General features: G+C 46.8%; 7 protein-coding genes and 1 non-coding gene across 8 annotated transcripts; 4 read left to right on the top strand and 4 right to left on the bottom strand.

Moving 5' to 3' along the window:
• Window positions 1-403: 403 nt before the first annotated feature.
• PAAG_07983 (ribonuclease H) lies at window positions 404-1,885 on the top strand (the record flags this gene model as incomplete). The annotated part of the gene is made up of 3 exons (XM_002790051.1): window positions 404-620; window positions 724-1,318; window positions 1,435-1,885. 3 exons carry the CDS (start codon window positions 404-406, stop codon window positions 1,883-1,885), a joined length of 1,263 nt encoding a protein of 420 aa, XP_002790097.1.
• A 6,554-nt stretch (window positions 1,886-8,439) lies between these two features.
• Window positions 8,440-9,809, top strand: PAAG_07981 (hypothetical protein; the record flags this gene model as incomplete). The annotated part of the gene is made up of 8 exons (XM_015846390.1): window positions 8,440-8,499; window positions 8,607-8,650; window positions 8,716-8,760; window positions 8,873-8,905; window positions 8,966-8,999; window positions 9,069-9,104; window positions 9,191-9,312; window positions 9,497-9,809. The coding sequence occupies 8 exons, from the start codon at window positions 8,440-8,442 to the stop codon at window positions 9,807-9,809; spliced, it is 687 nt and encodes a 228-aa protein (XP_015700825.1).
• Window positions 9,810-9,836: 27 nt separating this feature from the next.
• Window positions 9,837-10,415, top strand: PAAG_12480 (hypothetical protein; the record flags this gene model as incomplete). Its single annotated transcript, XM_015847960.1, has 2 exons — window positions 9,837-10,016; window positions 10,170-10,415. 2 exons carry the CDS (start codon window positions 9,837-9,839, stop codon window positions 10,413-10,415), a joined length of 426 nt encoding a protein of 141 aa, XP_015702427.1.
• A 548-nt stretch (window positions 10,416-10,963) lies between these two features.
• On the bottom strand, window positions 10,964-12,972 carry PAAG_07980 (Delta(24(24(1)))-sterol reductase; the record flags this gene model as incomplete). Its single annotated transcript, XM_002790048.2, has 4 exons — window positions 10,964-11,223; window positions 11,309-11,640; window positions 11,750-12,775; window positions 12,935-12,972. The coding sequence occupies 4 exons, from the start codon at window positions 12,970-12,972 to the stop codon at window positions 10,964-10,966; spliced, it is 1,656 nt and encodes a 551-aa protein (XP_002790094.2).
• Window positions 12,973-13,903: 931 nt separating this feature from the next.
• PAAG_07979 (RING finger domain-containing protein) lies at window positions 13,904-16,503 on the bottom strand (the record flags this gene model as incomplete). Its single annotated transcript, XM_015846389.1, has 3 exons — window positions 13,904-15,887; window positions 15,979-16,148; window positions 16,249-16,503. 3 exons carry the CDS (start codon window positions 16,501-16,503, stop codon window positions 13,904-13,906), a joined length of 2,409 nt encoding a protein of 802 aa, XP_015700824.1.
• A 1,297-nt stretch (window positions 16,504-17,800) lies between these two features.
• PAAG_07978 (hypothetical protein) lies at window positions 17,801-21,130 on the top strand (the record flags this gene model as incomplete). Its single annotated transcript, XM_015846388.1, has 5 exons — window positions 17,801-18,550; window positions 18,632-19,426; window positions 19,507-19,613; window positions 19,687-19,849; window positions 19,910-21,130. 5 exons carry the CDS (start codon window positions 17,801-17,803, stop codon window positions 21,128-21,130), a joined length of 3,036 nt encoding a protein of 1,011 aa, XP_015700823.1.
• Window positions 21,131-22,775: 1,645 nt separating this feature from the next.
• On the bottom strand, window positions 22,776-22,899 carry PAAG_12479. The gene has a single exon. It is a non-coding gene; the product is annotated as a tRNA-Leu (tRNA).
• A 1,014-nt stretch (window positions 22,900-23,913) lies between these two features.
• Window positions 23,914-24,162, bottom strand: PAAG_07977 (hypothetical protein; the record flags this gene model as incomplete). The annotated part of the gene is made up of 1 exon (XM_015846387.1): window positions 23,914-24,162. One exon carries the CDS (start codon window positions 24,160-24,162, stop codon window positions 23,914-23,916), a length of 249 nt encoding a protein of 82 aa, XP_015700822.1.
• Between the last annotated feature and the right edge of the window lie 1,142 nt (window positions 24,163-25,304).

The following is a 25,304-nucleotide window of genomic DNA, read 5'->3' as shown; positions in this document are numbered from 1 at the left end:
ATCCGTAACGCGTTTCCCCTTCCATGGGCTAAACGAATTGTTTGGTATATTCTCCACGATCCTCGCTCCCAAATTCTCCTCCTCAAACCCCTCTTTTTCCCTGGTCAAAACGTCTCCTGGCCTCCATTAAACCCTCCCTCCTACTCCTCCTTCTACTCATTCGCTTCCCACCAACAAATAACGCCCACCCGCCTGCGAAACCTGAGCTCTGTCTCTTCTACCCTCTCCACTACCAGCACCGCCTTCCACCACGAAATTCCAAGTCTCTCAAGCTCTGCTTCCTTTGCGGAAGTTGAGGATCTTTCTTCCTTGCATTCGACGTAGGGACACTGGTCGGATATCAGTCGCTTCCACTGCACTTCGTGATCTCACAGCAACGAGGCTGACATACCGGTTAATGACTATGGCTGCGGTCACCCCAACAGCTGCTGGGAATGGTGCGAAGAGTCCCACCACCCCAGCATCACCAGTGGAATCAACCACTTCACAAACCTCAGGTGTAAAACGAAAGCGAACAGCAGAACCCAAGTTCTATGCAGTGAAATTTGGATTCCAGCCCGGAATCTATCACACATGGAATGACTGTTTAACGCAGGTGACCGGCTTCAAAGGCGCTGTCTGTAAGATATTTTTACATCTATTTTTCTCTCCCATTTCAGAGCGTTCTGGATTATTTCACCGTCATCGATTCATAATGCTAACTACCTTGCTTCTGATTTCTAGTCCAATCCTTCCCTACACACGAAGAAGCAAATGCTTTCCTTACAGGCACGCAAACCCCTACCACATCTAACAGTACCTCTACGGGCACAAAATTCTATGGTGTACAGCGGGGACGAAAACCAGGCGTATACACAGACTGGGCAGTGACACAGGATCAAGTGCGGGGATTCCGAGCACCAAAGTTCCGCAAATTTGCTACTTGGGCAGAGGCAGATGAGTATGTTCGACAGGGCACACAAACCCAAGATGAGATGCAAGCTATGCAGGATGACAACAAAGACTCATCTTTCAAGATGAAGCTACCTGGAGCACCTGGGATGACATCAGAGAGACCAAGAGACGCAGATGGGAATGAGTATCCGATCGGAACAGGCCCGTTGCCTCCCGGAGCTGTTGATGGATTCGATCCCAACGTTGTTCTCGATCCCGAGACAGGAAGATTGAAATACAGATCGGCGCATGAAAAAGTACAGACGAAGCAGGTGCCGGGGCGACCGGGACCCTTGAGAATCTATACGGATGGCAGTTCCTTGAGGAATGGTAGGATGGGTGCCAAGGCGGGAGTTGGAGTTTATTTTGGTCCGGGAGATAAGAGGTATTTTGATTGCAGCTTTCTTGATGTGCTTCTTATATACTCCAATTTCTACTTTTATTCCACCTTATTCTTCCAGGGAACAAGCTCTTTTTGGCTAACGCCCCCTTCTCTCCCAGCAGGAATGTCTCGGAGCCACTGAAAGGTAGCCGACAAACAAACCAACGCGCAGAGTTAACGGCAATCATACGCGCCCTGGACATTGCGCCACGACATCGCGACGTGACCATATTCACTGACAGCAAATATGCCATCAACTGTGTAACAGTCTGGTTCGTCAACTGGCAACGTAACAAATGGATGACGTCGGAGGATAAGCCGGTTGAGAACAAAGACCTGATCCAGTCGATACTGGAGAAGATCCAGGAGCGGACTGTATTGAATGTCAAGACGTTGTTTGAATGGGTACGTGGACATAATCGGGATCCCGGTAATGAGGCAGCGGACTGGCTAGCGGTTAATGGGGCGCGGAGTGCCGTGATCGAGACCGCGAATATTGAAGATAACGATGAGAATTTGTCTGATGATGAGGGCGGGGGTCAAGTTGGGGTTGGAATCGATGGTGATTGACATGTGAAGATCGTTTTGCGTGGCGTATATGCGGAATTCTAAATAGGGATGTGGATTGTTACGGGCTGTTTGCTGGGTATTTTCCCTATGATTTCCAACCGTATTGTCTCGAGTGATTTGTTTTCAGTATTTCCATTATGCCGGACTGTATGTATAATTCCTGTTGCATATTCCCTTTCCTTATCGTCTTTTTTACATTAATCATTTTTCAATTCCTCGCCTTCTCCAGCCTATTGTCTTGAATCACGATTCTGGATCAGTTTCTGTTTCTCATCCCAATCCTCCTTTCCCCCTCCTCCGGGCCTCCTTTCCTTCATAATATCCTGATATTATCGGTCGCGGAGTTTATCTTCTGTGCTATGACTATATAAGGCTATCTAAGTAGGATCCTAGCTGTCGAGATATATTCAGATATGCAAATATTTTCTGTAAATACATATATATTCAGGTTTATACTATCTTTGCAAATAATTTAATATTCTCTATGTACAGTTATCGGTGGGGAAGCTTGAAATATCGCGTCATCGATAAGGGGAGGGGTTGCATGCGTGCATATCCACACTTCTCTAGGTTGGTATAAACAGTCACGCGCTATGGAAGAGTTATTTTGATCAAAGATTTCGCTAACTTATGGCAGGGGACAAACTTGCCTTTCATCATATATTTTAATCCCCTCAAGGTGCTTTGTTAGGCATACAGGCCAGACGTAAACCAAGCGGTGTCGATACGGAATCTAAAATCACCCACTCCGATAGAGTTAAATAACAGAGACAACGGACAATTCATCTTCATCTCCAATCAGGACGGCTGCCTGGATTTCTTGCATATGCGGGAAACACCTGGGCAAAACCCCTTTGGAAGTTCTTTAAATCCGCTGAAGCTGCAGACCAGTTGGTTTAGTTACATGGTGGCGTCTTCGGCCCGCGAACGGTTTAAGCTTCACTTAATTAGTCCACACAGAGTTTAAATAAAAGTTGTCTGAGATATTACGCGGCACATGCTACCACTCTTCAGCTTGTGTGTCTAGCTAATGATGAGAGATGGGGGAGGGTTTTACTAAGTTTACCTTTGGAGAATCTTCGCCTGTGATGCTAACTAGAAAATGTATGATTCAAGGGAAACCCCAACTGGATGCTATCATCTGATATTTATGTTGTCACAAGAATCCCATCTACCATTCAAAAGGTATCTCTCATCGAGAGGATTTATTCTATCCATGGATATACAGTACTCCAAGAAGGAGAAGAATCCTGGTGGTAAATCCATTTCCATCATGCTCCAAACACAGCAAAGTGGTGCATTATTTCTTTTTCACAAGTTATCATCGACTTATCGGGCTAATTCTTCAGCTAGCTAGTTCGCGGAGGTAACCAGCTATCTAAATAATGTCTAAAAAGCGGAGCTTAAGATCTTCGGAGGAACAGCGGTAAATTCTCGGGTGTTCTATTATTTTATGGAGGGAGATCTCTAGTCATATATTTTCAACCCCCGCCGCCCGGCGCCCCCCCCGGCCCAGTTGTTTACGGTATGCCTCTTTCTATCCCGATATATATATGAGACCTCACCGTGCTTCTTGAAAAATATTGTCGCATATATTTGTTTCCCATAGTGCTAGACAATGGAAACTAGACTCATGAAGGTCCGTCTTGGGGAAAAAGATATATACACCCCTTCTCAGGCGTCATCCCTCACAGACGACAAGGAAAAAGAGGCATCTACCCTATTCCATTGAGCAGATGATGTTTCCTCAGGATTGTGGGATTAACGATGATTTTCCACCTGAATAGCACAGGCTTAGGATCCGTTCCGCCTCATTTCACAACTGTGTTCAGCGTCGATGTAGATAAAAGGTCCCCACTTTTATTTTGCTATATACACCAGGTACATATAAATAATACATTCTCTATTCTGCTGATTTGGCAAACTGGTGCCCGGTTTCTCCACACTTCTGTCTGCCTGGTCCACCAAATCTGGGGCTTCCCGCTCCGATTCCGTCTATTGTGTAATCTCCGAGTCCCGCTCCGATTCGCGAAGTCATAGTTCCTCTCGGGCTGGATATAAAGTCCCCGCTGCCCGTTTTGATTGGCCAACCCTATTTTTGACGCCCGTGAAAGCCGGGAACTTGATTGGTTAGAATAACTAACCACTCGGCATGCCGACTCTTGGAGTTACTGAACATCGTATGTGCAGCGCTGGGCGGCTTCATCAGCTTGTTCGGCCTGGTGTCATATCTCTTCAAGGAAAGCTCTATTTATTGGAAGCTTGTGATTTATCCTAGGTTGCGGGAAATCTAACTTGAGTTACTCTTTTTAACCAATTCAATGTCCATGGTTTAGATTTTTTATTTATCATATGCACTTACTTATAATGTACCCAAACAGCACATTATATCTATTTAACCCAGACAATTCTCTTCCTGATACATAGACACATCTTCGAAATGCATCTTACCAATCACCCAATCCGCAGTAGTCTCCCTGATCTCCGGAATCTTTCTCTCCCCCTCCTGCTGGTGCCCGACATGCAGGCCATCTGGCTCTGTAGCAGCCTAGTGATCTTCGCGCTTGGTGCCGAATTTGCCACTTCTGCATGCTGAAGCTATTGCGGCATGCGTTACGCATGCCGACTCTGTACTGTCAAATCCGATTGTCAAGTGGAAGTTTGCAGATAGGAATGTGCCTCGTCGGCTGTAGAGGGTCATTATTGCGAAGTCTGGGGCTAATGATGGGCTTTGGTGTCCTATTTTTAGCTTTCTGCGATTTTATCATATTCCGATTGTAGGTGCTGGAGGTGATGGCAGCGTTGGTGGAGGACAATTTGAGAGAGGATTGAGAACGGCGGTAACACTTTGGTTTGGTGAGATGTGGGATACACCATTTTGCTGAGTATATTGTATGGGGTGGTTGTAGGCTGTGTGGCAAAGGAGATGCTGCATGAGAAAGGGAGAAGAAGTACATTGACCGGGACATCTAATGTTTGCAATTGCGTTGGCCGTAAACTTACCCCTTTTTATCCTCCGATGTTTACCCCAAGTCGCCTTTTAAAAAACCATCACTTTCACATTTCCTTTACTCGCCAATTGTTATCATGCTATTTCTATCCCTTACTTTTTATTGTCGGTACCTGCGGGATCATAGGCAGCGACGATGCCCTTACCTTCTTCATCGCCGGCAACGTATTTATCTTTGAGTGAGCTAGCATTCCCTTAAAAGTCTCTAACTCATCAAATGACTCTTTATCCCAACAAACATGTTCCCCAGCCACTGGTTCTGCCTTGAGACACTCGATGACTCTCCAGCCCACCGTCGACATACTTCTTAACGCCTCCGTCTTTATGTGGTACAGCGCTGTATGCCCTTGGAACAAATTTCTGCACAACATCATCACCATACACCGACTGTCCACAGCGTTTGTGGTTTTTTTTTTTTTGGTCCCATCGGTGTCAGTACTGTTTATTATCTGTATATGAGCAGGGAGCATTTGGCGATGTGGATTGTGCCAGATGGTAGTGGGAGTTGGGAGAAGATGCAGCTGCATTGTCGGAGGAAATTGAGGAGATTGTGTGGTTTTTTTGGTTATTTTGAAGTATCGTATGTTGTTCGCAAACCCCCCGTTCTTATCCTCTTCTCTTTCAATACCTAGTTATGGTGGGCTAACGGTATAATCTAGGTCATCCGCGGCCTCACAATACCCGTGGCAAAGCTAGGTATGCAGCTGCCTCACTCCCTTTCCTCTGCCCGAAACCACAACTGAAACCCTGGCGACAACGATAGCCATTCCTCCCGCCCATGGCGCGCTTTTCTACCATCAATAAACCTCGTTTAGTTCCAGCCGCAGAAGGCACCGCGATTGTGCTGATCCACTTAAAAAAGGGAGGGTTGGTTTGGTGGAAAAGGACATTGCCATCCAGCAATCTTCTAGCTTTGTCGTATATTTAAGAGAAATGTGTCTTAGAAGCACAGCTCAAGATCCCCATGGATGGGTTACGGGCGGGAGAAGGATGTTTTCGGATATATCTTCTTTTGATTTGCGTAATCTTCTATTACTGCCAAAAACACTACAGCGCTTCCTTTTCTTTTATCCCAGATTTGTTCACTTTTGCTTTTTCGCTGCTTTTATAGGCGGGTATTTGACTACCTATTCATCACCGATATAGAGAGGAAATGAAGTAAAATAGGTCTGATCGGTGGAGGGATAAAATGGTTGGTGGCATAGATTTGCTCAGAATGAAACATACAACTGTCTGTCTCCAGCTGTTTTATAGTTACTTCATTATTTTCTGCCACCATGCTATGCCATCGCAAACGGATCTGATTCTTCTGGCAGCATGACAAGAATAGGTTTTTCTGTGGAAGATGCTGAAATCCTGAACCACTTTCGGGGAAACCAGAAATGATTGAATCCAGAAGTCCTCTCTCTGTGTTTTGCCTTGTACCCTGCATTTCTACGCACAGATGGCGGTGTCATCTACAGCAGTAATTATGTCAATTGATCATCTTTGTGCTCCGGTAGGAGTTTCGTGGCATATTACGTATGCCGTGGTAACTAACTTGTTACAGAGCCTTGAGGGGGGAGGTTTAAATTATAAGATCATTGATCTCCAGCTGCAGCTGTAACCCCGCCAGTCATCCGTAACTATCTACTCCATGTTAAGTGCTCATTCAACTGCTTCAGGGAGCCTTGTGCTAAATGCATACCATACTACCTTGGAAGGGAGCGGAGACACAGTACTGACTGACCGAAGCCGGTGGCGGCCTCCACATCCAACCTGCATTCAAAGGAAAAAAGACGTCCGGCGAACAGAGGCGCAGGACCCCTTCCAACACTCTAATTCCTCTCTGAATGGAACCGTCCCCGCTCTATGCATTCTCGGCACACCCAACGATCATCCGGCGTCTTGCATAGTGCCAGCCTGGTGGAGAAATGGAGAATGTTTGTTCATCCTGAATTTGCGACTTGCGAGGTAACAGCAACGGGAACCTACCTTGATGAATGTCTTCTTTTGTGTTCAAGATAGGTAAACAACTGGAAGAAGCGGTCCATCGGCCTGCGAAACCAGCTCCGACAATTGAGGCCGTCTTGCGACGAAAGAAAGTATCACTTGGTTTTCCAGGCTGCTTGGTCTATAGAGACAATGAACCATCTATGAAATAGGCATTTGGTCGACCAAACATTGGAACGGGGCTGCAGACTCCCAAGTGTTTCAACGGGGCAAAGTCTGGATTTCAGTCACATGAATTCTTTCTTATCCGCAGCTCTCGCTCGGTGCAGAACACCGGATGCGGGGGTAATTATCAATCATCCTTTGAGTTAACTTCGAGTCCCAAGATCCAATCGTCTCCATCGGAACCGTTTTTGCTTTTCTTTGAACCAACCGACTTGAGAGATGGCAAACGATCCGGAGCTTTCCACATCCAGGGATCTATGAATGGTCCATAGACCCCAAAATCGACCCTGGCTCCCCCATGTGATATATGTTTCTATTTCATTATTTCCTGTTTCCATGGAGGTTGATTCCTCTATGCTTTATCCAGCATCAATATGCACTAGTAGTTACCATAACTGTTTCATACAGAAAAAATGCAGCATGGGAATGGGAATGAGCCGCGAAAAATCCAGCTGCTGCATCGTTAATGGATGATTGGGAATCCGCATCTTGAACATGTAAATAGCATGAAGTCCGTTTCCATCGATAAATACAAAGAAAGCGTCTTCAATCCCACCATATGAAAGTTTGTCTAGAGTCCTAAAGGATCGGCCCCGTTCTCCGCCAGACCTCGACTGAACAAGATGATACCGTCGAAGGAGGCCACAGTTCAAAGCATATTTAGAGCAGACCTTGAGCATCTCAGCCACATTCTGTCCACGTTCCAAAAATCTCACACATCAAGCAGGTTGAAAACCGCCCAGAACCAGAGTAGAAGCTTTCTTCATCATAAAGCCACAAATCCATTTTTCTCCCAGAAGTCCCCTGCAGGAAAGGCCAATGAGACAATATATTTCCAAAACTTGGTAAGCTTACTCTGTCCAGTTAATGACCGACCACTTTTAACTGTTCAAGAAGTGCATTGTTTATGCAGCCTGGAAAATGCAATGTGTATGGTAGTCGAGCAATTGAAAAAACAAGATACGTGTCGCAACATTAAATACCCTTTCCCTCCCCTTTGAAATTACTATTTTAAATCATCCCCTCATTCTTGAATAACAGATTGGCATTTTTCAATAATTTCTCTTTTCTTTTGCCGGGCCTATCTTTGGTTTATATATTCGGAGAACTTATCCTACTTAGGTTGAGACAATCTGAATGAAGCCCCTAAATCGCATCACCGACTACCCGCAGGAACCAGACCTGTTCTTTGCGATCAGGAAATCGAAACAGCTTATATTTTTGAATATTGTTCTGCTTTTTGTCGTTTTCTTATATATTTTCTATCTCTGGCGGAGATTTCAGCATTATTAAAATCGAGGGCTAGCCTGCCCCCCCCCCCCCCCCCCCCCCCCGAAACATCCTTTGTTTTTTATCATTTATCATTATTACAATTATCAAAGATGTGATGGCCGAGAAGACCATTCCGAGCGATGCTATTGAGGTGGAGGTGCGCATTGAACCTGATGTATGGAAGCCGTCTTCTTCTATGTTCTTTTCCAGGGCAAGAGAACCAGGAGATTTGCTATGATGAAAGAGGGCCCAAATTGCTGACCCCCTTTTGTGGAATGACAGGAACACCAGTCAGACTCAGAGGATGAGCCACAACTGGGAAATCCGTGAGTTAGTCCCGGGGCTCTAAAACCGCTGTACCATCCCAGTATGCTCACATTTCTTTATTCAGACTTAGCACTGGGACATCATTAGCTTCCACAGTGTTCAACTACAGGTGTGGAAAATCTCCGTGATCAGAATCAAGCGTTACCTTTGTTAGTGACGAGGTATGGAACTAAGCTAATATCTCTCTACCCTATGTTGATTGCAGATCTGAGGTAAGCTAGGAAGAGCTATAAAATACCTAGAAGGGGATATGGGTGTGTTTGGAACTTGGGCTTGACGATAAGCATTTGGCAAACATTTTAGAATGGCCGAAGATATCATGGACTGAAAGACGGGGCATACCTTTTGGTGCAGTCACTCTTCCCCCTTCTTTTTCTATATATGTTCATTGCTACATGCTAATGTCCTACTGCGCAGCCAAATGACAGAAGAGAGCAAGATCGCATGGACTTGGTATGGCCATGTAACCTTTTCATCCTTATCGCATATTTTGCAGTAAAAATCAAAAATTTACTATCCTATTTTCTACAAAAATATAGCAACACTTTATCTACTGTCCGGTATTAGACGGTCGACTGTATTGCGCTCCGCTGAAGCGGGATCCCGGACGAGAGCTTGATCTAGGCACAGGAACGGGGAGTTGGGCGGTTGAGTTTGCTGAGTGAGTACCTATGAACGACCTAGATGCTGTGACGATTGAGCCGCGTGTGGTTGCGTGAGAACAGGGGATGGGCATAGATTAGGGAAAGGAAAATTAAATGCAAGCAAGGAAAAACATGGGGCACTGTGAACATAAATATGGTTCAGATTAGCTAACTTGAGATTTTTCCTCTGGAACACGGCAGTCAACATCCCACAACAGAAGTTCTCGGTTCGTGTTTTGAAAGAGATCCGCCACTTCCACTCCATCCCCATCTCCATCTCTGGAGATATTCCAACATCAAGGAAAAAGAAGAGAAGAACAACCCAACTAAGCCCCATCCAATGCCCCTCCACCCCACCCCACAAAACTGCACTTTCGATATCGACGACTTCGAAACAGAATGGACCTACCCCACCAAACCACAAACAGGGCTCTACGACTACATCCACGCACGCGAAATCACCGGCTCAATCCAAGACTACCCCAACCCTTCGCACAGGCATACCGCCATCTAGCGCCCGGGTTTTCTGGAGATGCAGAGCATGGAGACGAATTTCTTCTCGGATGACGGGACGCGTGAGAGGGCTGTAACAGCTGTGCGGTGGCAGGAGATGCTGGTGGGGGCGAGTAGGAGGTTCGGGAAGGAGTTGGGTGTTGAGGAGAGGTGGACGGTGGGGATGGAAGAGGCTGGGTTTGTGGGGGTTAAGGAGATGGTTTATAAGGTGCTGACATGCATGTTAAATTGATATGAAGAGAAACACACACATACACAGCTCCGTGCGCTCCCACCGCCTCTTTGGTGGAAATGGAGAGAGTGTTGGGAAAACTGGATGATAAGCTCTAAAGCTAACCAAGCCCAAAAAACGAAAACCTAGATCCCCCTATACGCATGGCCAAAGGATCCGCACATGAAAGAGCTGGGCCGGTATCAGGCAGCCTGCACGCAGGAGATGTTGCAGTCGTATTCGCTGGCGCTCTTTACGCGCGTGCTGGGCTGGAGTAAGGCGGAGCTAGACGCGTTGCTGGAACAGGTTGGGAATGATTTGAGGGATCCGAAGAGTCATTTGTACGCGAAGGTAAGAGTTGTGTACGGACAGAAGGGAGAGTCGGAGTATATGTGACGGCGACTTTGTTACTGAAATATGAGATGAAAGCTTTTTTTTCCCCTTCCACCCTCCTCTTCTGGGTTTCCGGGGCTGCGTCGCAATGGGATAGAGTAGTAAAACGAAATTAAAAAAGAACTAAAAATTGATATATCATGAGGGAGACTAGATGGATGAGTAGTAAATTTCTAACCAGCTATCTTTTGACATCGTTAAAATACTTTCAAGCAAATCGAGCTATGGATCCGATGATTTCCCCTTTTCCAAGGAAAAAAAAAAAAAAAAAAAAAAAAAAAAACCAAAGATAAGAAACAAAACCCGAGACGGAGGCATCAGATTAAATGCCACCACTATGGGTGAAATATAATACACTGAAGGTAGGAAACTGTTTGGGTAAGGTGCGAGTGCGGATTGGAATAGAAGAGAAGAGAGAAGAGAAAAAGGCACGAGGACTCCCTAGATTTGCATATCCTCAAGGACATGGGGAAATGGTATACGAGAGGATATATATATCATCTGCCGAATTATATAACATACTGAACGCAGTCAACCTTGTCAGCACGTTTTTAGGCGAAGAAATTGCCAGGGTGAGACAGAGATCCACTCACAGGAATAAACAAATAAGGCACCTCCTTCTCATACTGCGTCCAGGCCTCTCCATACTTCGCCCTGCAGCGCTGAATATCTCTGAGTGAGCGATGGAAGATCATGCAAGCGAAGAAGATGGGATAGAACCAAGGGAACGGGCTGTTAAAGCCGGTCACCAAACCCCAGGCCAGGGCGAAGAACATATCACACGTGTAGTGGATCTTTCGTGCATAGCCATCTACAAAAGAAACCAAAATTTCAAATATCAGCCAAAATTCAATTAGGAGATAGTACAGCATCTGTTGGGCCAGGGTTTAACATACACCATCCATCAACCAATATCGTGTAGCCCTCTTTGGACGTGATGGTGCGGGGATTTTTGAGGGTTTGCCAGGGGAGTTGGGGGAAGGTGTTTCGCAGGATCATGCATCCCTCTCGCTGTTGACGGAATCGATTCTTCTGGCTATTTGTGGTATCCCATACCCAGTAGACGAACAGGTAAACGATATACAGCGCTGCAAGTGCGTATCGGTTCCATCTGTAGGTATCCGGATGGTGGTTGGCAAGATAGATGGTGCAATGGCAGTAACTCAGAGGAACGCCAGCAAGGTTCCAGAAGATAAGCATGAAGCCCCATTTTTCGTAATACATATCCCTATTTGTAAACGTGTTAGTGATTTCAATTTTGTATTGATACCGGAGCAAATTTGGTATCAGAAAGGAGGGAGGTGGGGCGGAGGGTGGAGAGGGTGAGGATATCGAACCATGTGGCAATGATGCACTCTTCGCCCTTCGAGCATGCATTGGCGTACAGGTAATGCGCCACCAGCAAAAACGCAACCTCACCAGAGACATAACCATAAGTCTCCCACTGCCTTGCCGCAGCACCCAAAGAGACCAGGAAGAGAATATACCAGGGCAGCCGGACCTCGAAAAACATCTTGAAATCCAGGATCCCGAACAATCTAGGATTGAGCTCAGCGCCCATGAAGAAGTCATAGATGGGGTAGCAGCTCATGCGATGCTCAGCACCACGCATCCGCGCAGAGACGTAAGCGATGATCGAGATGATGAAGCCGGTCAAGATGGCGACACTCATCAAGGGTCCGAATTCATCAATGATAGTATATAGCTTGTACACACCGCTAACATGAAAGGCAAGAGCAACGACAATGGTAGCGTAAAATGAGGCATACGCAGAGCAATAGTAGGGCAACTGCTTACCGCCAAGATGCTCCAGCTTACGGCCCTTAACGTGGATACCGGGCAGAAACATATAGCAAAGCCCCTCAAAGATGAAGAATGACCAGAATGTAATCCACGCTCTGGCCGTGGGGAACGCACCCTCCCGCGTCAGATTAAACAAGTGAATTGAGAAATCCTTCGCACTTTGCCCTTCCTCGGGCAATGGCAGCTGTCCGTCATAGTACGTCGCGCCAATCCACATATAGTACATCAGCAGCGGAAAGCCAATCATCATACTCAGACAGCCAAGGGAGCCCCCGAACTCGAAGTGGCCCGAGTCATCGATTTTGTAACTTTTGGGAGCAGCTGTCGCATTTGCGACGCTATTGCTATTGGCATGGCTGTCGACAGGGGTGTCGCCATTCTGCTTCTTCTCGCTGACGCGCCTTCGGGTTCTAGGCGCCTTGGACGTCGCTGGGTTCTCCAGGATCTGACTTGAAGACGCAGAGTCGGGGGCGTCTGAGGTTTCGTCAGGAGTCATGGACGAACGGCTCCTTGTGACACGGCGGCCAGGAGTCTCGACATAACCCTCACGCTGGATTTTCCTGTATAGGCGCAAGCGAGATTAGCTTGCTCTAATTCACAGAAGGAACTTTTTATGATGAGATCTTAGATATTGGGGAGATCAATTGGACAGCAATGTAAGATTGAACTTCCTTTTCAAGATACCTTCAATAACGCGGGCAGCAACGGGGCACACTTACTTGGGGGTCTTCCCGGTCTGCGAACGGGTGAGGGTCATGGCCGTGTAGGGATTGACGCTGATGGAGGAAGAGAGATGTCCAGCTTCGAGAAGAAGAAGGAAAGCAAAAAAATGAAGCTGGACAAAGAGGCCAGAGAGCGAAGTTCCCCCCCAGGAGGCTCTAACGACTCAAATATGGGCCACTTCGCCCAAAAGGGAAATGTGATGGCAAAAAAATAATTTGAAGTTTCGAGGGAAGATATGCAATACGGTACGGGAGCTAATAATTACAAGCGACGGTGGGGAATTCGCTTATATAATTCTACAGAGAATGTATTACCCCTGTATTAGGTGTTCTTACAAGTCTCCGATGGTGGCTCGTGGCTAGTCCCAAACAGGAAATGTGTTTACCCCTGGGAACCTTGTAGCATCTCCGAATGACTTGAAAAAGCCATCTCATCAGATACGAGGGAATGTGATAATGTACATTATTTTCGTGAACTGGTAGCAGGGAATCCGCAGAGCATGTATGGAATGTAAAACATAGAGCGCTATATACAGATATAGATCTAAATATCAGATCATGCGTCAAGGACATGCAAGTCCCCAAACAACGGGTTGGGCAATGGATTAACCAGCAAATCACGATGCAGAGTTCTCAGGATGAGCAGAGAAGAAATTGAAAGCGGGTAGGGGTGGACCACCCAAGCCAACCGCCCCCCGCCACCGGTCTGGCTGGGGGATGGGATTGGGTCAGCGTGGTGCTGGGAGAAGGATGGAGGTATGCATGTACCGACCGTTAACTTGATCACCACCTCCAGACCTCCAGATCTCCAGATAAAGCGGTAAACACATACATCCTATATCATAGCTCCAACACCCAAGACCAACATCTACATACGAAGCACGCCTCAGTGAACCCAAAACGTCCAATATCCCCCCAAAAAACACCTCTCATTGGTTGAAACGGGGTGATAATGACATAATATCCTCACGCCGCACGCCTTGCAGTTGTACTCATAAGCGTAATTTTCTTATATTTCTTCTTGCCTCCCGTCCCACTACCAGTGCCACGAACACCACCACCACCACCATTCCCCGCAACATTCGTCGCATCACCTAGCACACCTCTTTCCCCCTCCACCTCCCACCCCTGCAACCACCCATCATCCACCCCACCCTCCACGCTCTTACTCTCCCCCATCATCGTCGGCGCAACCGCCGCCGTCCCCCACACCGTCCTATAAGTACCACCACCCGCACCCGCCCCGCTAGTACGAGGAGCATCCGGCGGACTACCCGCTGGCGACGCCAGGGCTGCGAACGAGGGCCAATTCCTGCTACGCGAGGAGGACCAGGGCGGAGAGGCGGAAGAGATGCTTGGGTCGAAGACTGGGGTTGGGGTTGATGCGGATGCGGATGCGGATGGCGTTTCAGGGCCCACGCAGAGAGGTTGGAAGTCACTTGCGTCGAAAGGGCTATTGCGATCACGATCGCGCAGCATCTGCTGCTGCTGCTGATCCAGACTGTATCCAGGTCCTGATAAACTATCCCTCTTCCTCCGCGCTGCCGCCGCTGCCCACCTCTGCTCCTCCTCACTCTTCTCGGCCCGAATGCGCTCCTTCTCCTCCCTAGCCGCCTTCTCGCGATTACGCCTCCGCCTCCGCTCCAGCTCAGCGGCAAACTTCTCCAGGACGGCCGGACTGACGATATCGTGCCAGTCACATTCCAGGAAACTTACTTCGCAGCCGTGGGGAAGGTGGCTGAGGTATTTTGTGCGTTTGCGCAGGTCTTCATCAACGATGTGGCCGGTTGAGATGCGCTCTATGCGCGGGAGGATGGTGGAAGGGAATTGGCTGTAGTCACCAAAGGCGGTTTTGAGTATGCGGATGTCTAGGGGGGAGAGGTAGAAGTGGGGAAGGGCTTGGTAGAAGTAGAAAGGGTGGTCGATGAAGTGGGGTGGGGAGTGAGAGTAGTGTAAGGGGTCTTTTTGTTTAATGGGGGGTTTGGAGGGGGGAGGTGGGTTCGCAGGTGTTGTACAGGAGTCGTGGGTTTGGAGAAGTGAATTGATGTCTAGTTTTGAGATGGCGGATGAAACGGTGTCCGTTTCGACGGGGTTGGAGGGATTTGTTTGCGGAGTGGTTTGAGGATTCGAGGGTGTTTGTGCATTGCTGGTTGAACTCTGTTCAGACTTTGTAGCATGTTCGATTTTATACATCTCCGGGACACCGTCTGGCAGTTCCTCAAATATGATGGGGGCTCTGGCTTGCCGCCGCTCAGCTGGTTGGCGGGAGGGAATTGGTGGATTACCAATATCCTTAACCTTTTCCTTCGCCTCTTTTATTGCCGCAATAGCTTTCCGGGTCCAAGTGGTATCATCACCGAAAAGCAATTCATCCTCCCGTTCCTGTCTCTCCAGATCTTGAATTTCCTTATTATACTGGGAGGTCATATAATCCTCACCCCCCTTCATAATATGGGCATAGTCGGGCACATCTGCAATATGATACCAGGGGATATCATCGTCGAGACTAATAGCCTCAACACCATCCCGTGGAAGAGCAAGGGTGCTCCGGGGGTGTCGCATAACCAATCTCAGAACCACATCGCCACCTTCAACGGGGAGGTCAGATTGTCCTATGTTCCAGCCTACTGGTCGTGTCTCTGATATGTAGATGGTATCCCAGCATATTGGGCATTTCTTCCACCGAGCCTTCTTTTCCGGGATGGGATTCGAATCATCAGTCGAGTGCATGAACCGGATAAGGCATGGCAAGCAAAAGACGTGCCCGCACTTAGCCATACGGGGAGCAATGGGGGTTGAGAGACAGATTGGGCAGCTGGCTGCTTGGGTATCAGTGGAGACTAATACTTGCAGAACTGAGTTCCAGTCAAGATGGACGTCAGCGTTGGTGGCTTGGGCATGGTAGCTGTTCTTTGGATTGACGATAAAACGATAATTTGCATGGACATATCTACATAACAAGCATCAGTAATGAAGGACTGATAACAAAAAAGAAGCAAGGTAAGATAACTAGGGAGTGGAGAGGGGGCCATAATAATTACCTAGCTTTATCAACTGCGTGGTGGCCAGAACGGGGTGCCCAAGTATGGTTCCGCCGTTGGCTACGAGGATACGAATGGTGATTATGCTGTGGTCGAGGAGGAAGAGAAAAGTTCATGAGATGAGTGATAGAGGTTTGCCCCTTGCGGCTCATTGTCGATCTCATCGCAGCCTACAGTCACTCATTTGACATATGAGTAATAGGATCAAGAGAGCATTTTAAAAGCTTCAAATAATACACAATTGATCAACAGAAAGGAATAATGACATACTGATTCGGCGAAGACATCCTCGTCATCCAGATGAGGGCGACGATGGCGCTTGTGCTGACTCTTCCTGGCCTGATTGTTCCGCGGAGCCGACAGAGACTTGGAGGAGGATGTTCCGGCAGCCAGACCGGCGTGGACTCTTCGTTGAGAAACGAGGTCAATGCCGGAGCTTGGGGCAGCTTGCAACGACGAAGAAGTCTGACTGGGGATATTGACAGGTTTTGACGGGGCAGAGGGTTGGCCTGGACCTGACGACATTATCTCTGGGAACAGGGCCACCAGGAGTGTCGTCACTGGACAAGATGAGGAGGGGATTTGCGTAGATAAGCTGATTTCAGTGAAGGAATGTCCTGGGGTGAATGTAGATATACGATCATATAACTCAAAGGGGGATGGAATTGTATGTATATAACTCCGAGTCCAACCAACTCTGCATGGACATAACTATAGATACGCAGGAGGAGTAGGGCAGGTGGAGGTGGAGGTGGAGAAGGTGGAGAAGAAGGAGAAGATGGAAAAGGATACAAGAAACCAACGCCAAAAAGCACAGCTGTAACTAGCCTGATAAAGGACAATGAGGATAGACAAGACCCCGGGGGGCCATTGAAGAGGAAGAAGAAGATGACCTTGAAAGTGGTCGAAGGCAGAAGGAAAAAGAAAAAGGAAAGCAGATGAAGATGAGATGAAGATGTAAATGTGAAGTTTAATCTGTTTGAGGGGGGAATGAAACGGTATGGTCACGTATGGAACAACATATATTACTAATACTCGATACATTTTATATGTTATTTCTGTAATATACAACTGTATGCAACCATCAATTACCATACCCTACAAGGACATGGTCTCTGCTGCTGACTCATCCCAGCTTGGGCCGCCCCAAAAGCAGCAGCAGCAGCAGGAAAAAAAAAGAAGAGAAGAGACAAACCCTTGGACGACAACAACAACAACACCATCACCACCACCACCAACAGCACCAACAGCAAACATCTGCTATATACGAGGATCCTGTATTCCAACATCCCTCATTCTGGATCTCTTGCTGCCTATAAATCTGTTTCTGCCTGTCCTTTGCTCCCCTTTGTTATCTGTCCTCTCCTCTTTGACTGCATTCTGAATATCCTTGGTCCTAAAAATTTTGCCCATTTGCGGCTGCGGCCGTGGTGAAAAAAAAAAAAAAAAAAAAAAAAAAAAAAAAAATCAAGATCTGCCTGTGTCTCTGCCTGTCAGTTTCCAACTTCAACCTTTCAACCTTCAACTTTCAGCCTACCACCAATATCAACCACACCCTTTCACAACCACCACCACCACCACCACCACCACAACTCCCAACCCATATACATCCATTATCTGTCATCTTTTGGCAATGGCTTTGTAACAACACCCTTCGCAAAGTCATCTCTTTCCTCCGCCCCCCTCCTCTCCTCGGCCCCCCCTTCTCTGCGTCCTGCGTTCCTCTGTATGGCTCCCATCTAGGTCAAGTTTGACTGTACGGTAAACGCAGTGACGCCCGTCCGCACCCTCTCCCACCCAAAACACCTCCTGGGGGCGCATGATGAACCATCATCTACCCCCAATGCCCCACGGCCAGACCCCTATCCCGCCTCCCAGAAGGCAGCATGACCTCTCCTACGTCTCTGGGCCGCCTGGCATCCGGCCCACTCCCGGCTACCTGCCCTACCACCCACCGCCACATGTTGCCCATACAAATCATACAAATCATACAAATGGCCCTCCACAGTCACAACCACAACCACCTCCTCCCCCTTCTTCCTACTCAACGCAACAGCAGTTCCAGCACTGGTATCCCTACCAACAAACCTCCCATCCGCCTCCTCCGCATCCCCAGCAGTTTCAACCCTATGCGCCTCTAATTGTCTCGTCCTACCCTCGGTCGCAACAGCAGCCCCCGCCGCCTGCGCTTCCTGGCCCTCCACCCCTTTCAGGACAAACACCATCAACAGCACATCAACAACCACCACAACAACAACCACAACCTCCACCGACAATGCTCCCACATATACCCCCTCAACCCAGTACTGCTTCATCAACCCCCTTACATTCTTCCTTCTCAACTCCAACGCCAACCCCTTTTTCCGCTCCAAGTTCAACCGTAACGGATAACAGCCACACGAACACTTCCGGCAATCCCTCCGTCGTCAAAAGCGCTCAGTCTGTCCGCGCAAATGCGCGCAGCATCAGCAGCAACAGCCCCGTGCCTCAGACTCCTGCACAACAAGCCACCCATACCCATGAACGGATAAAGTCTGCAACGCTACTATCAAGGCAGCTATTTCAGCCACCGGTAATTTAACAAAACCTTTTACATTGTCATTCCAGACATAAACATCCCAAGATCTCAAGGCTAACTCCAATACCTTTTCAGCTTCCTTGGCTTTCCGTACCTGAAACCCCCTTTCCTGCGAAGGCCCCGCGACGACGACGAAAACCTCGCATCCTTCAGACTTCTGCAATACCCGTCGAGTTCCCTACAAAGCCTGGCGACGCTGACGCGGAACCCCAAGAGAGAGCATCCCTCGAAGAACCGTTGAAGCTTGCTTCATCAAAAGCAGAACTAGAGACCTTTGCAAATTCTCAGCCCTCCTCCCAAACCGGTCTTAACCAACCTACTACCCCGTCTTCCACCATTGCTTCTTTTCAAACCTTAGCAAAAACAAAAATGCAACAAACTCCAACACAACCAGCCATCGCGAGGCAGGCAGTTACCCCCATCGTCCCCGTTGTGCCAATATTATTCTCTTCAAGTCCCAGCACAACAAAACACCCGTCTACCAACCCGGATAAGGGAACCTCAGAAACCTCAAAACCGGATGGATCCGCTCCAACCACATCCTCTGAGAACCAGTCGCAGTCAACAGCAAACAATGCGTCTTCATCTGTGGAAAATACCACCGCAACACAAGAATCCTCTACACCAGCTCCACCAGCTAAACCTCCTCCAAAGTCCTGGGCTGATCTTGTGCGCACTAAAGCCCCAGCATCGAGCGCTGACGCCGTCACCACCACTGCTGGGATTGGCTGTCTCGGTGTATCCAAGGGCGAATCTCTTTTCGATGTTATTAACAATCTAGGCTCTGATCCTTGTCAATACGGCAATAAAATTGCCTTTATTGAGCCGCGCGGGCTTGTAAATACTGGTAATATGTGTTATATGAATTCTGTAGGTGTTTTCCCTTTTCTCTCCTATCTCTTCAAACACAGCGGTTTTGCTTTTGATCCAGAGCTGACAATTCTGCTTAGATTCTTCAAATTCTGGTTTTTTGTGTTCCTTTCTATGAATTTCTTGACAAAATCAGTCGGCGTGCTGTTCATAGTATTAAGAGCGAGCTTCCACTAATTGATGCGATGTAATAAATCCTCTTACTACCCAGGCTCGAGTTATTTTGTTTCATCTCCGCTAACTCTTTTTCCCTCCTCCAGGATCATGTTTATGAGAGAATTTCGGGTAATTGACGCTGCAACATCCGTTGAGAAATTGAGGCTGCGTTTGAAGCAAAATGAATTAGAACAATATGGCGAGTCATTCATTCCGGAATATGTTTATCAGGTTATTCGACGTCTTCCCCGCTTTAGGGACATGCGGGTAGGTCTTTCAATTTTTTCTCCTAAAATAAAGGTCTTGTCTGGAACTAATATCCAAAAGCGCGGTCACCAACAAGATGCGCAAGAATTTCTTGGTTTCCTTCTAGAAGAGCTCCACGAAGAATGCACCCAGGCAGTTAAACAAGCCACATCCACTGGACCTGATATCCCCACACACGTGGACACCGATTCGGCATCCGCAGCCTCCGAACCCTCCGTAGAAGGATGGCTAGAAGTCGGCCACAAACAAAAACCCTCCATAACACGCTCATCAGGCCACGTTGCCTCCGAATCCCCCATCACAAAGATATTCGGCGGCAAACTGCGCTCCGAATTCCGCGTCCCAGGCAACAAAAACTCCGTAACCCTCGAACCCTACCAATCCCTTCAACTAGACATCGGCTCGCCGCAGGTAACCAACATCATCGATGCGCTGAAGGGCCTCACAAAGCCCGAAACGATGCAAGGCGACTTCAACTCCTCCCGTGGTCCCAAAGTAACTGCTACAAAACAAGTGTTCATCGAGACCCTGCCGCCCGTACTCATACTGCATCTAAAACGTTTCCAATACGACAGCGTAACCAAGGGGACACAGAAGATCTGGAAACGGGTCGGGTACCCGCTCGAACTCGAGGTGCCGAGGGAGGTGTTTCCACCACATCGGCGGAATAACTTGCTCTCTGCGCAGGGTAGCGGAGGCGGTAGTGGATTACCTAAATACCGCCTGACGGGCGTGATATATCATCATGGTAAGAATGCTAGTGGGGGCCATTATACGGTTGATGTGCTGCGCCAGGATGGACGGGAGTGGGTGCGGTTGGATGATACTGTTATTCGGCGGGTAAGGAGTGAGGATGTTGCGGTTGCGGGTGCAGGGGTTGGGGGTGAGGAGGATTCGAGAAATCTTGCTGCGGCGCTTGAGATGCAGAGTCGGGGTGGTGGTGTTGGTGCGGGTGTGGATAGGTATGGGAATATCTTTGAGAGGTTTGGGATTGATGGGGTGGAGGGGGAGGAGGGTGAGGGCGGGGAGAGTGAGGTTGGGTGGAGTCAGGTTAATGGAAATGGGGCGGGTAATGGGGCGGGCAGTGCTGGTGCTGGTGGGTATGGGTATGGGAGCAGGAGGTTTGGTGTGAATGGGAGTGTGTCACCGGCTGGGAGGGAGGAAGAGTCCGGGAAAAGGACGCCGAGAAGTCGGTTTGCGGCAGTGGCGGCGGGGGGAAGAAGGGATAGTAATAAGGTTGCGTATTTGTTGTTTTACCAGAGGATTCATGGGTCGGTATAGGGTGTCCCGATCTTCACCTGTCTACCAATCCACTGTCATCAGTGATTACTCCTGCTACTTACGCTACCTTCTTACGCGATTATCCGTTTTCGGTTTCTTGCTTCCCGCTTCACCCGCTCCTCCATCTCCTCCATCTCCAGCTTCCCGGAGCTTTCCCATTTCCCTACTTTACCATATACGCATATCTACCTGATACCTCGACATTAACTAACCATTCAAGCTTCAGCCGTGACCCAGAAAAGGGGGAGTCGCGACGCGAGTCCTACACAATTTAAAAATATCATTTATGACCCATCCACCCTCTCTCTCATCCATCTAGCCGTCATCCCTTACCTTTCTCATCATCAACCATCGTTATCTTCCCCCACCATTCTCATCATCTAATTTATCTATTTATACCATCCGCAAAAAAATATGAGAGATATATCTACTTTCCCGCGTTTCATTGCTGTTATTTGTTAAGCTAAGGTCGAGGGAGTGTGTGCGTGTATGTATGTATGTATGTATGTATATATTGTGTTCATTTCCTTATATCCTACCCTACCTCCCTATCTGCTTATCTACCTATCTAAGCGTATAGACATAATATGTCTACATTACATACCCGGCTTTACCTGCCCTATTTCATCCTACCCCATCCCATCCAATCCTATCCTTTGTGAGGGCATGAAGGCTTAAGGTGCGTTATTTTGGACCCTTTCCTCACTTTTTTCAAAAACGTCTTTTTATTTATTTTGTTGTTCATAGTGTGGAGGCTTTTAGTCGAGACAAAACTGCCGTGAAAAGGGAGAAAGGAGGAGAAGTGAAGAGAAGAGAAGAGAAGAGACTTAATAAAGGGGAAGGGGAAATTATAAATGTTGTGGAAAAGATTGTTATGGTTTTGTTCACCTTTGGTTTCTTGCTCTCTCCCCATCAACCCTCTCCCTTTTTTCCTCTTGTGCCTAATTCATTTCGTCGTCTTTTTTACTATTCTTTTTGATTCCCCTAAAATTATTTTGAGATAATTTCACCATTCCCTACACACACACACACACACACACACACACACACACACACACCAACCCTTCTTTCCCTTTTATTAAAAACAACCTTCTAAAACTTCTTAATCATCGCCCTGCCCAAAAGTCCAAGAACACATCTTTTTATTTACATCTCTAGCCCGTGTCTTTCGCAGCAGAATTGGCATTGGTAGAAGAGCGTTGTCCGTTCTCCGTTCCGCTTCATATTGATTTTTGTTTTTGTGCAGAAAGGTCGGATTGAGAATTAAGAATTGGGAGTCGAGAGTCGATGGTCGATGGTCGATGGTCGAGTGGTTGGGAAGAAGTAAAGGAGTATTTGAGAATCTTAAAAAGAAGAGATTAGCGACATATACCATTTGTTATTTTTTCTTTCCAGCGATTTATATATGATATATGTTTTAGCCAAGTGGCCTTTTTCTTTGCCTATGTTATGATTTTCAATAATGAGGTTAGACGTTCTGTTGTAGGTAGATCATGGATTGATTCGTTTAGATTCTGTATCTTCCTGGAGATTTCTTTGATTAACGATCCTGCTTCCCAACGAAAAGGGGCTGCGTTGGTTGGCAATAAGCAACAAGCACCCGAGCCCTCATCCAAAAATAAATAAAAACCAACATCCACCGTTCTGACAAGAGTGAGACTCGAACTCACGAGGGTTTCCCCATACCGGCACAGGAAATCCTTTATTTGGGAATTTCCAAGTGTTCATGTGACTTGAACGGTACGCCTTAACCACTCGGCCATCTTGTCTTGATTTACTCTGTTAGGAAGGAAGTGGTGGAAGATAGTTAAGAGGTAAATGTGACTTTTTGTGGCAAGCACCGGAGATCGGACTTGTGCGTGACGTTGAACCTTTGCTTGAACAAGGGAAATTTTTCATTGCTACTTTAAAACCTTGTTCAAAAGAGACCGTGTATATAGTTAAACATATTTGCCCTTCCTGATCCTTATTCATACTCAATATGGACTGCACTGGTAGAATCGGCTAGGGCAAGCACAGATGCTACGTTGATCAGCACTTCTCTCAAACAGACATGACGGAGCGGTGAGGCAGGGAAGGGAGCAAAAAGGTTGATCACTCCGCTCCAGGTTAGTAGTGACTTGCGCAAATTGATGGTGCTGGATGGCATGATATGTATATACACCTCTCCGAGCTGTATATAGGAAAGTCGATATCCCCTTTCTAGCCTTTAAACACGGAACCAATGCTGTATACAATGTTCGGCGTGTCGTGCCATCTACTCCTAAAATGATGGTAGTTAGTAGTAAATGGGGTAGATGTCCAGGCATTTTCCGAGACATCAATAGTTAGAGAAATTTAGTGCCACGCATTCCCAATAGGCGCATATTTTGCTTCAGCAGCTTCTGCGAACGACTGTCTGATCTCATCTCGTTGTAAATCAAGGTGCTGATGACTTTACACCGCAATTCCAGAGAGAAAAAGCATAGTGGCTACCCGCATTGACGCAATATAGTCTGGAACCAATGCTAATTTGAAAAAAAAAAAAAAAAAAAAAAAAAAAAAGAGTTCGCCTGGGTCACGAAGAAGCTGATATTAATTTGTGTGGCGGAGCTACTCCGTATTGGAGTTGTATCTCGGATAGCGGAAGGCGAGGTGCTTAGGTTTGATGGGATGGCGGCGTTATTTGTAATATTGCAGCATTCGCCTCCAGAGCAGGAAAGCAAGGGGATGAGGATGGAAACCTTGGGGGCCATTTAATATATCTAGGTAAGTAGATAGGAAGGCTGGAATAGAATGTCACGTCAAAACTCCGCTCCGCCCGTGGAAGTTGACACGTCCAGCTCATCTTCCTTGAGACCTGCTCTAGGTCGTTGGGGCGTAGTTAGGTGGCTGGACCATGCAAAACTCCTCACAAGCTTCTCCGAGGGGTTGCTGGGCAAGAAGTAATTGAGTTGGAACCATATCCCATATTGCCATTTGCATCGTTGAAACCCACTAGCAACCAGCTCCTCAGCTCGATCTGGCGGAGATCTTGCATCATACCGCACCATTGGAACCGCAGCTCCTCAGGCCTTGCTTGTCTTCTATGTCTTCATATTTTTTGAGTGTTCAAATGCTGGCCTGTGTCATTGTGAAAGATCTGCAATCAGAACATTCCTTGATTTCAGGGACTGTGAAGCCTGCACAAGCAAGATGATTTTGCTCTCACATTTCTCTCAAATGATGAAAGCTTCAGTGCTCCAGTGACAAAGGATAAGAGAGCAAAATTAGTAACTTATGATATCTCAAACACAACTTGATATTTAGATTCAAAGATTGCATCTCTGAATCTCACTAAGTTGTGATCAAACAACAATTCATTCAGATCAGACTCATGTCATTCGCCAATCGGCTGTATTAATGCATACAAATAGATCTTTGTCACTCACAGTGTTATTTAATAACTTCATATCCAACTCTTCCAGGTCAAACTTAGGCCTTTTCCCCTAGAGTCATGTGTGCAGCAACTGGGCTCTGCTGGAGGCCCGGAGGGGTTCATCGCAGGGAGGCTGCAGCCAGTCCAGTCCACATCTCTGATTCCCTCATCCGTTGAACAAAGTCGAATAAACTCCATCTACACAACATCCAATAAAGCGTCTGAGTCAAGAAGTCTTCGAAAAAAATAAAAATAAAAATAAAAATAAAAAATAAAACTAAAAATAAAAACGAGATGCCCTGATTCCAACCCGATCGTCAAATGTAGGGAGTGCAGTAAGTTAGGTGGATATAATTGATTAAAGTTAAATGTAATTCCCCACCCTGACAGACACTTAACGGAGTGAGATCACAAAATTCTAAAAAGCATATTCTATATATTTTAACCTGAAATATCTACATTTAACAGCAATTAAAATGGCACCAAATTGAAATATTTTTATATGCTTAATTGTATCACAATTAGCTGTATTTTTGTGATGCTCTTAAACATGATCTAGAAACTTGCTACTAGTTGTATTAGAAATTGAATAATAAATTATTTAATAGACTTAGTAAATAAAATAGAAAGTTAAACAGCTTTATTGTAAATAAATCTTCTTTGTATTGAAAAAAAGCTTGTAATTAGATTTTTTTATATTTTTATTTATCTTTTTTATTTATAATCAATATATTTTATTATTATTATTTTTTATTATTATAATATTAATTATTTTAT

The sequence above is a fragment of the Paracoccidioides lutzii genome, assembly GCF_000150705.2.
Source record: "Paracoccidioides lutzii Pb01 unplaced genomic scaffold supercont2.28, whole genome shotgun sequence".
Taxonomy (NCBI): Eukaryota; Fungi; Ascomycota; class Eurotiomycetes; order Onygenales; family Ajellomycetaceae; genus Paracoccidioides; species Paracoccidioides lutzii.
This window is presented reverse-complemented; position numbering and strand designations above follow the sequence as displayed.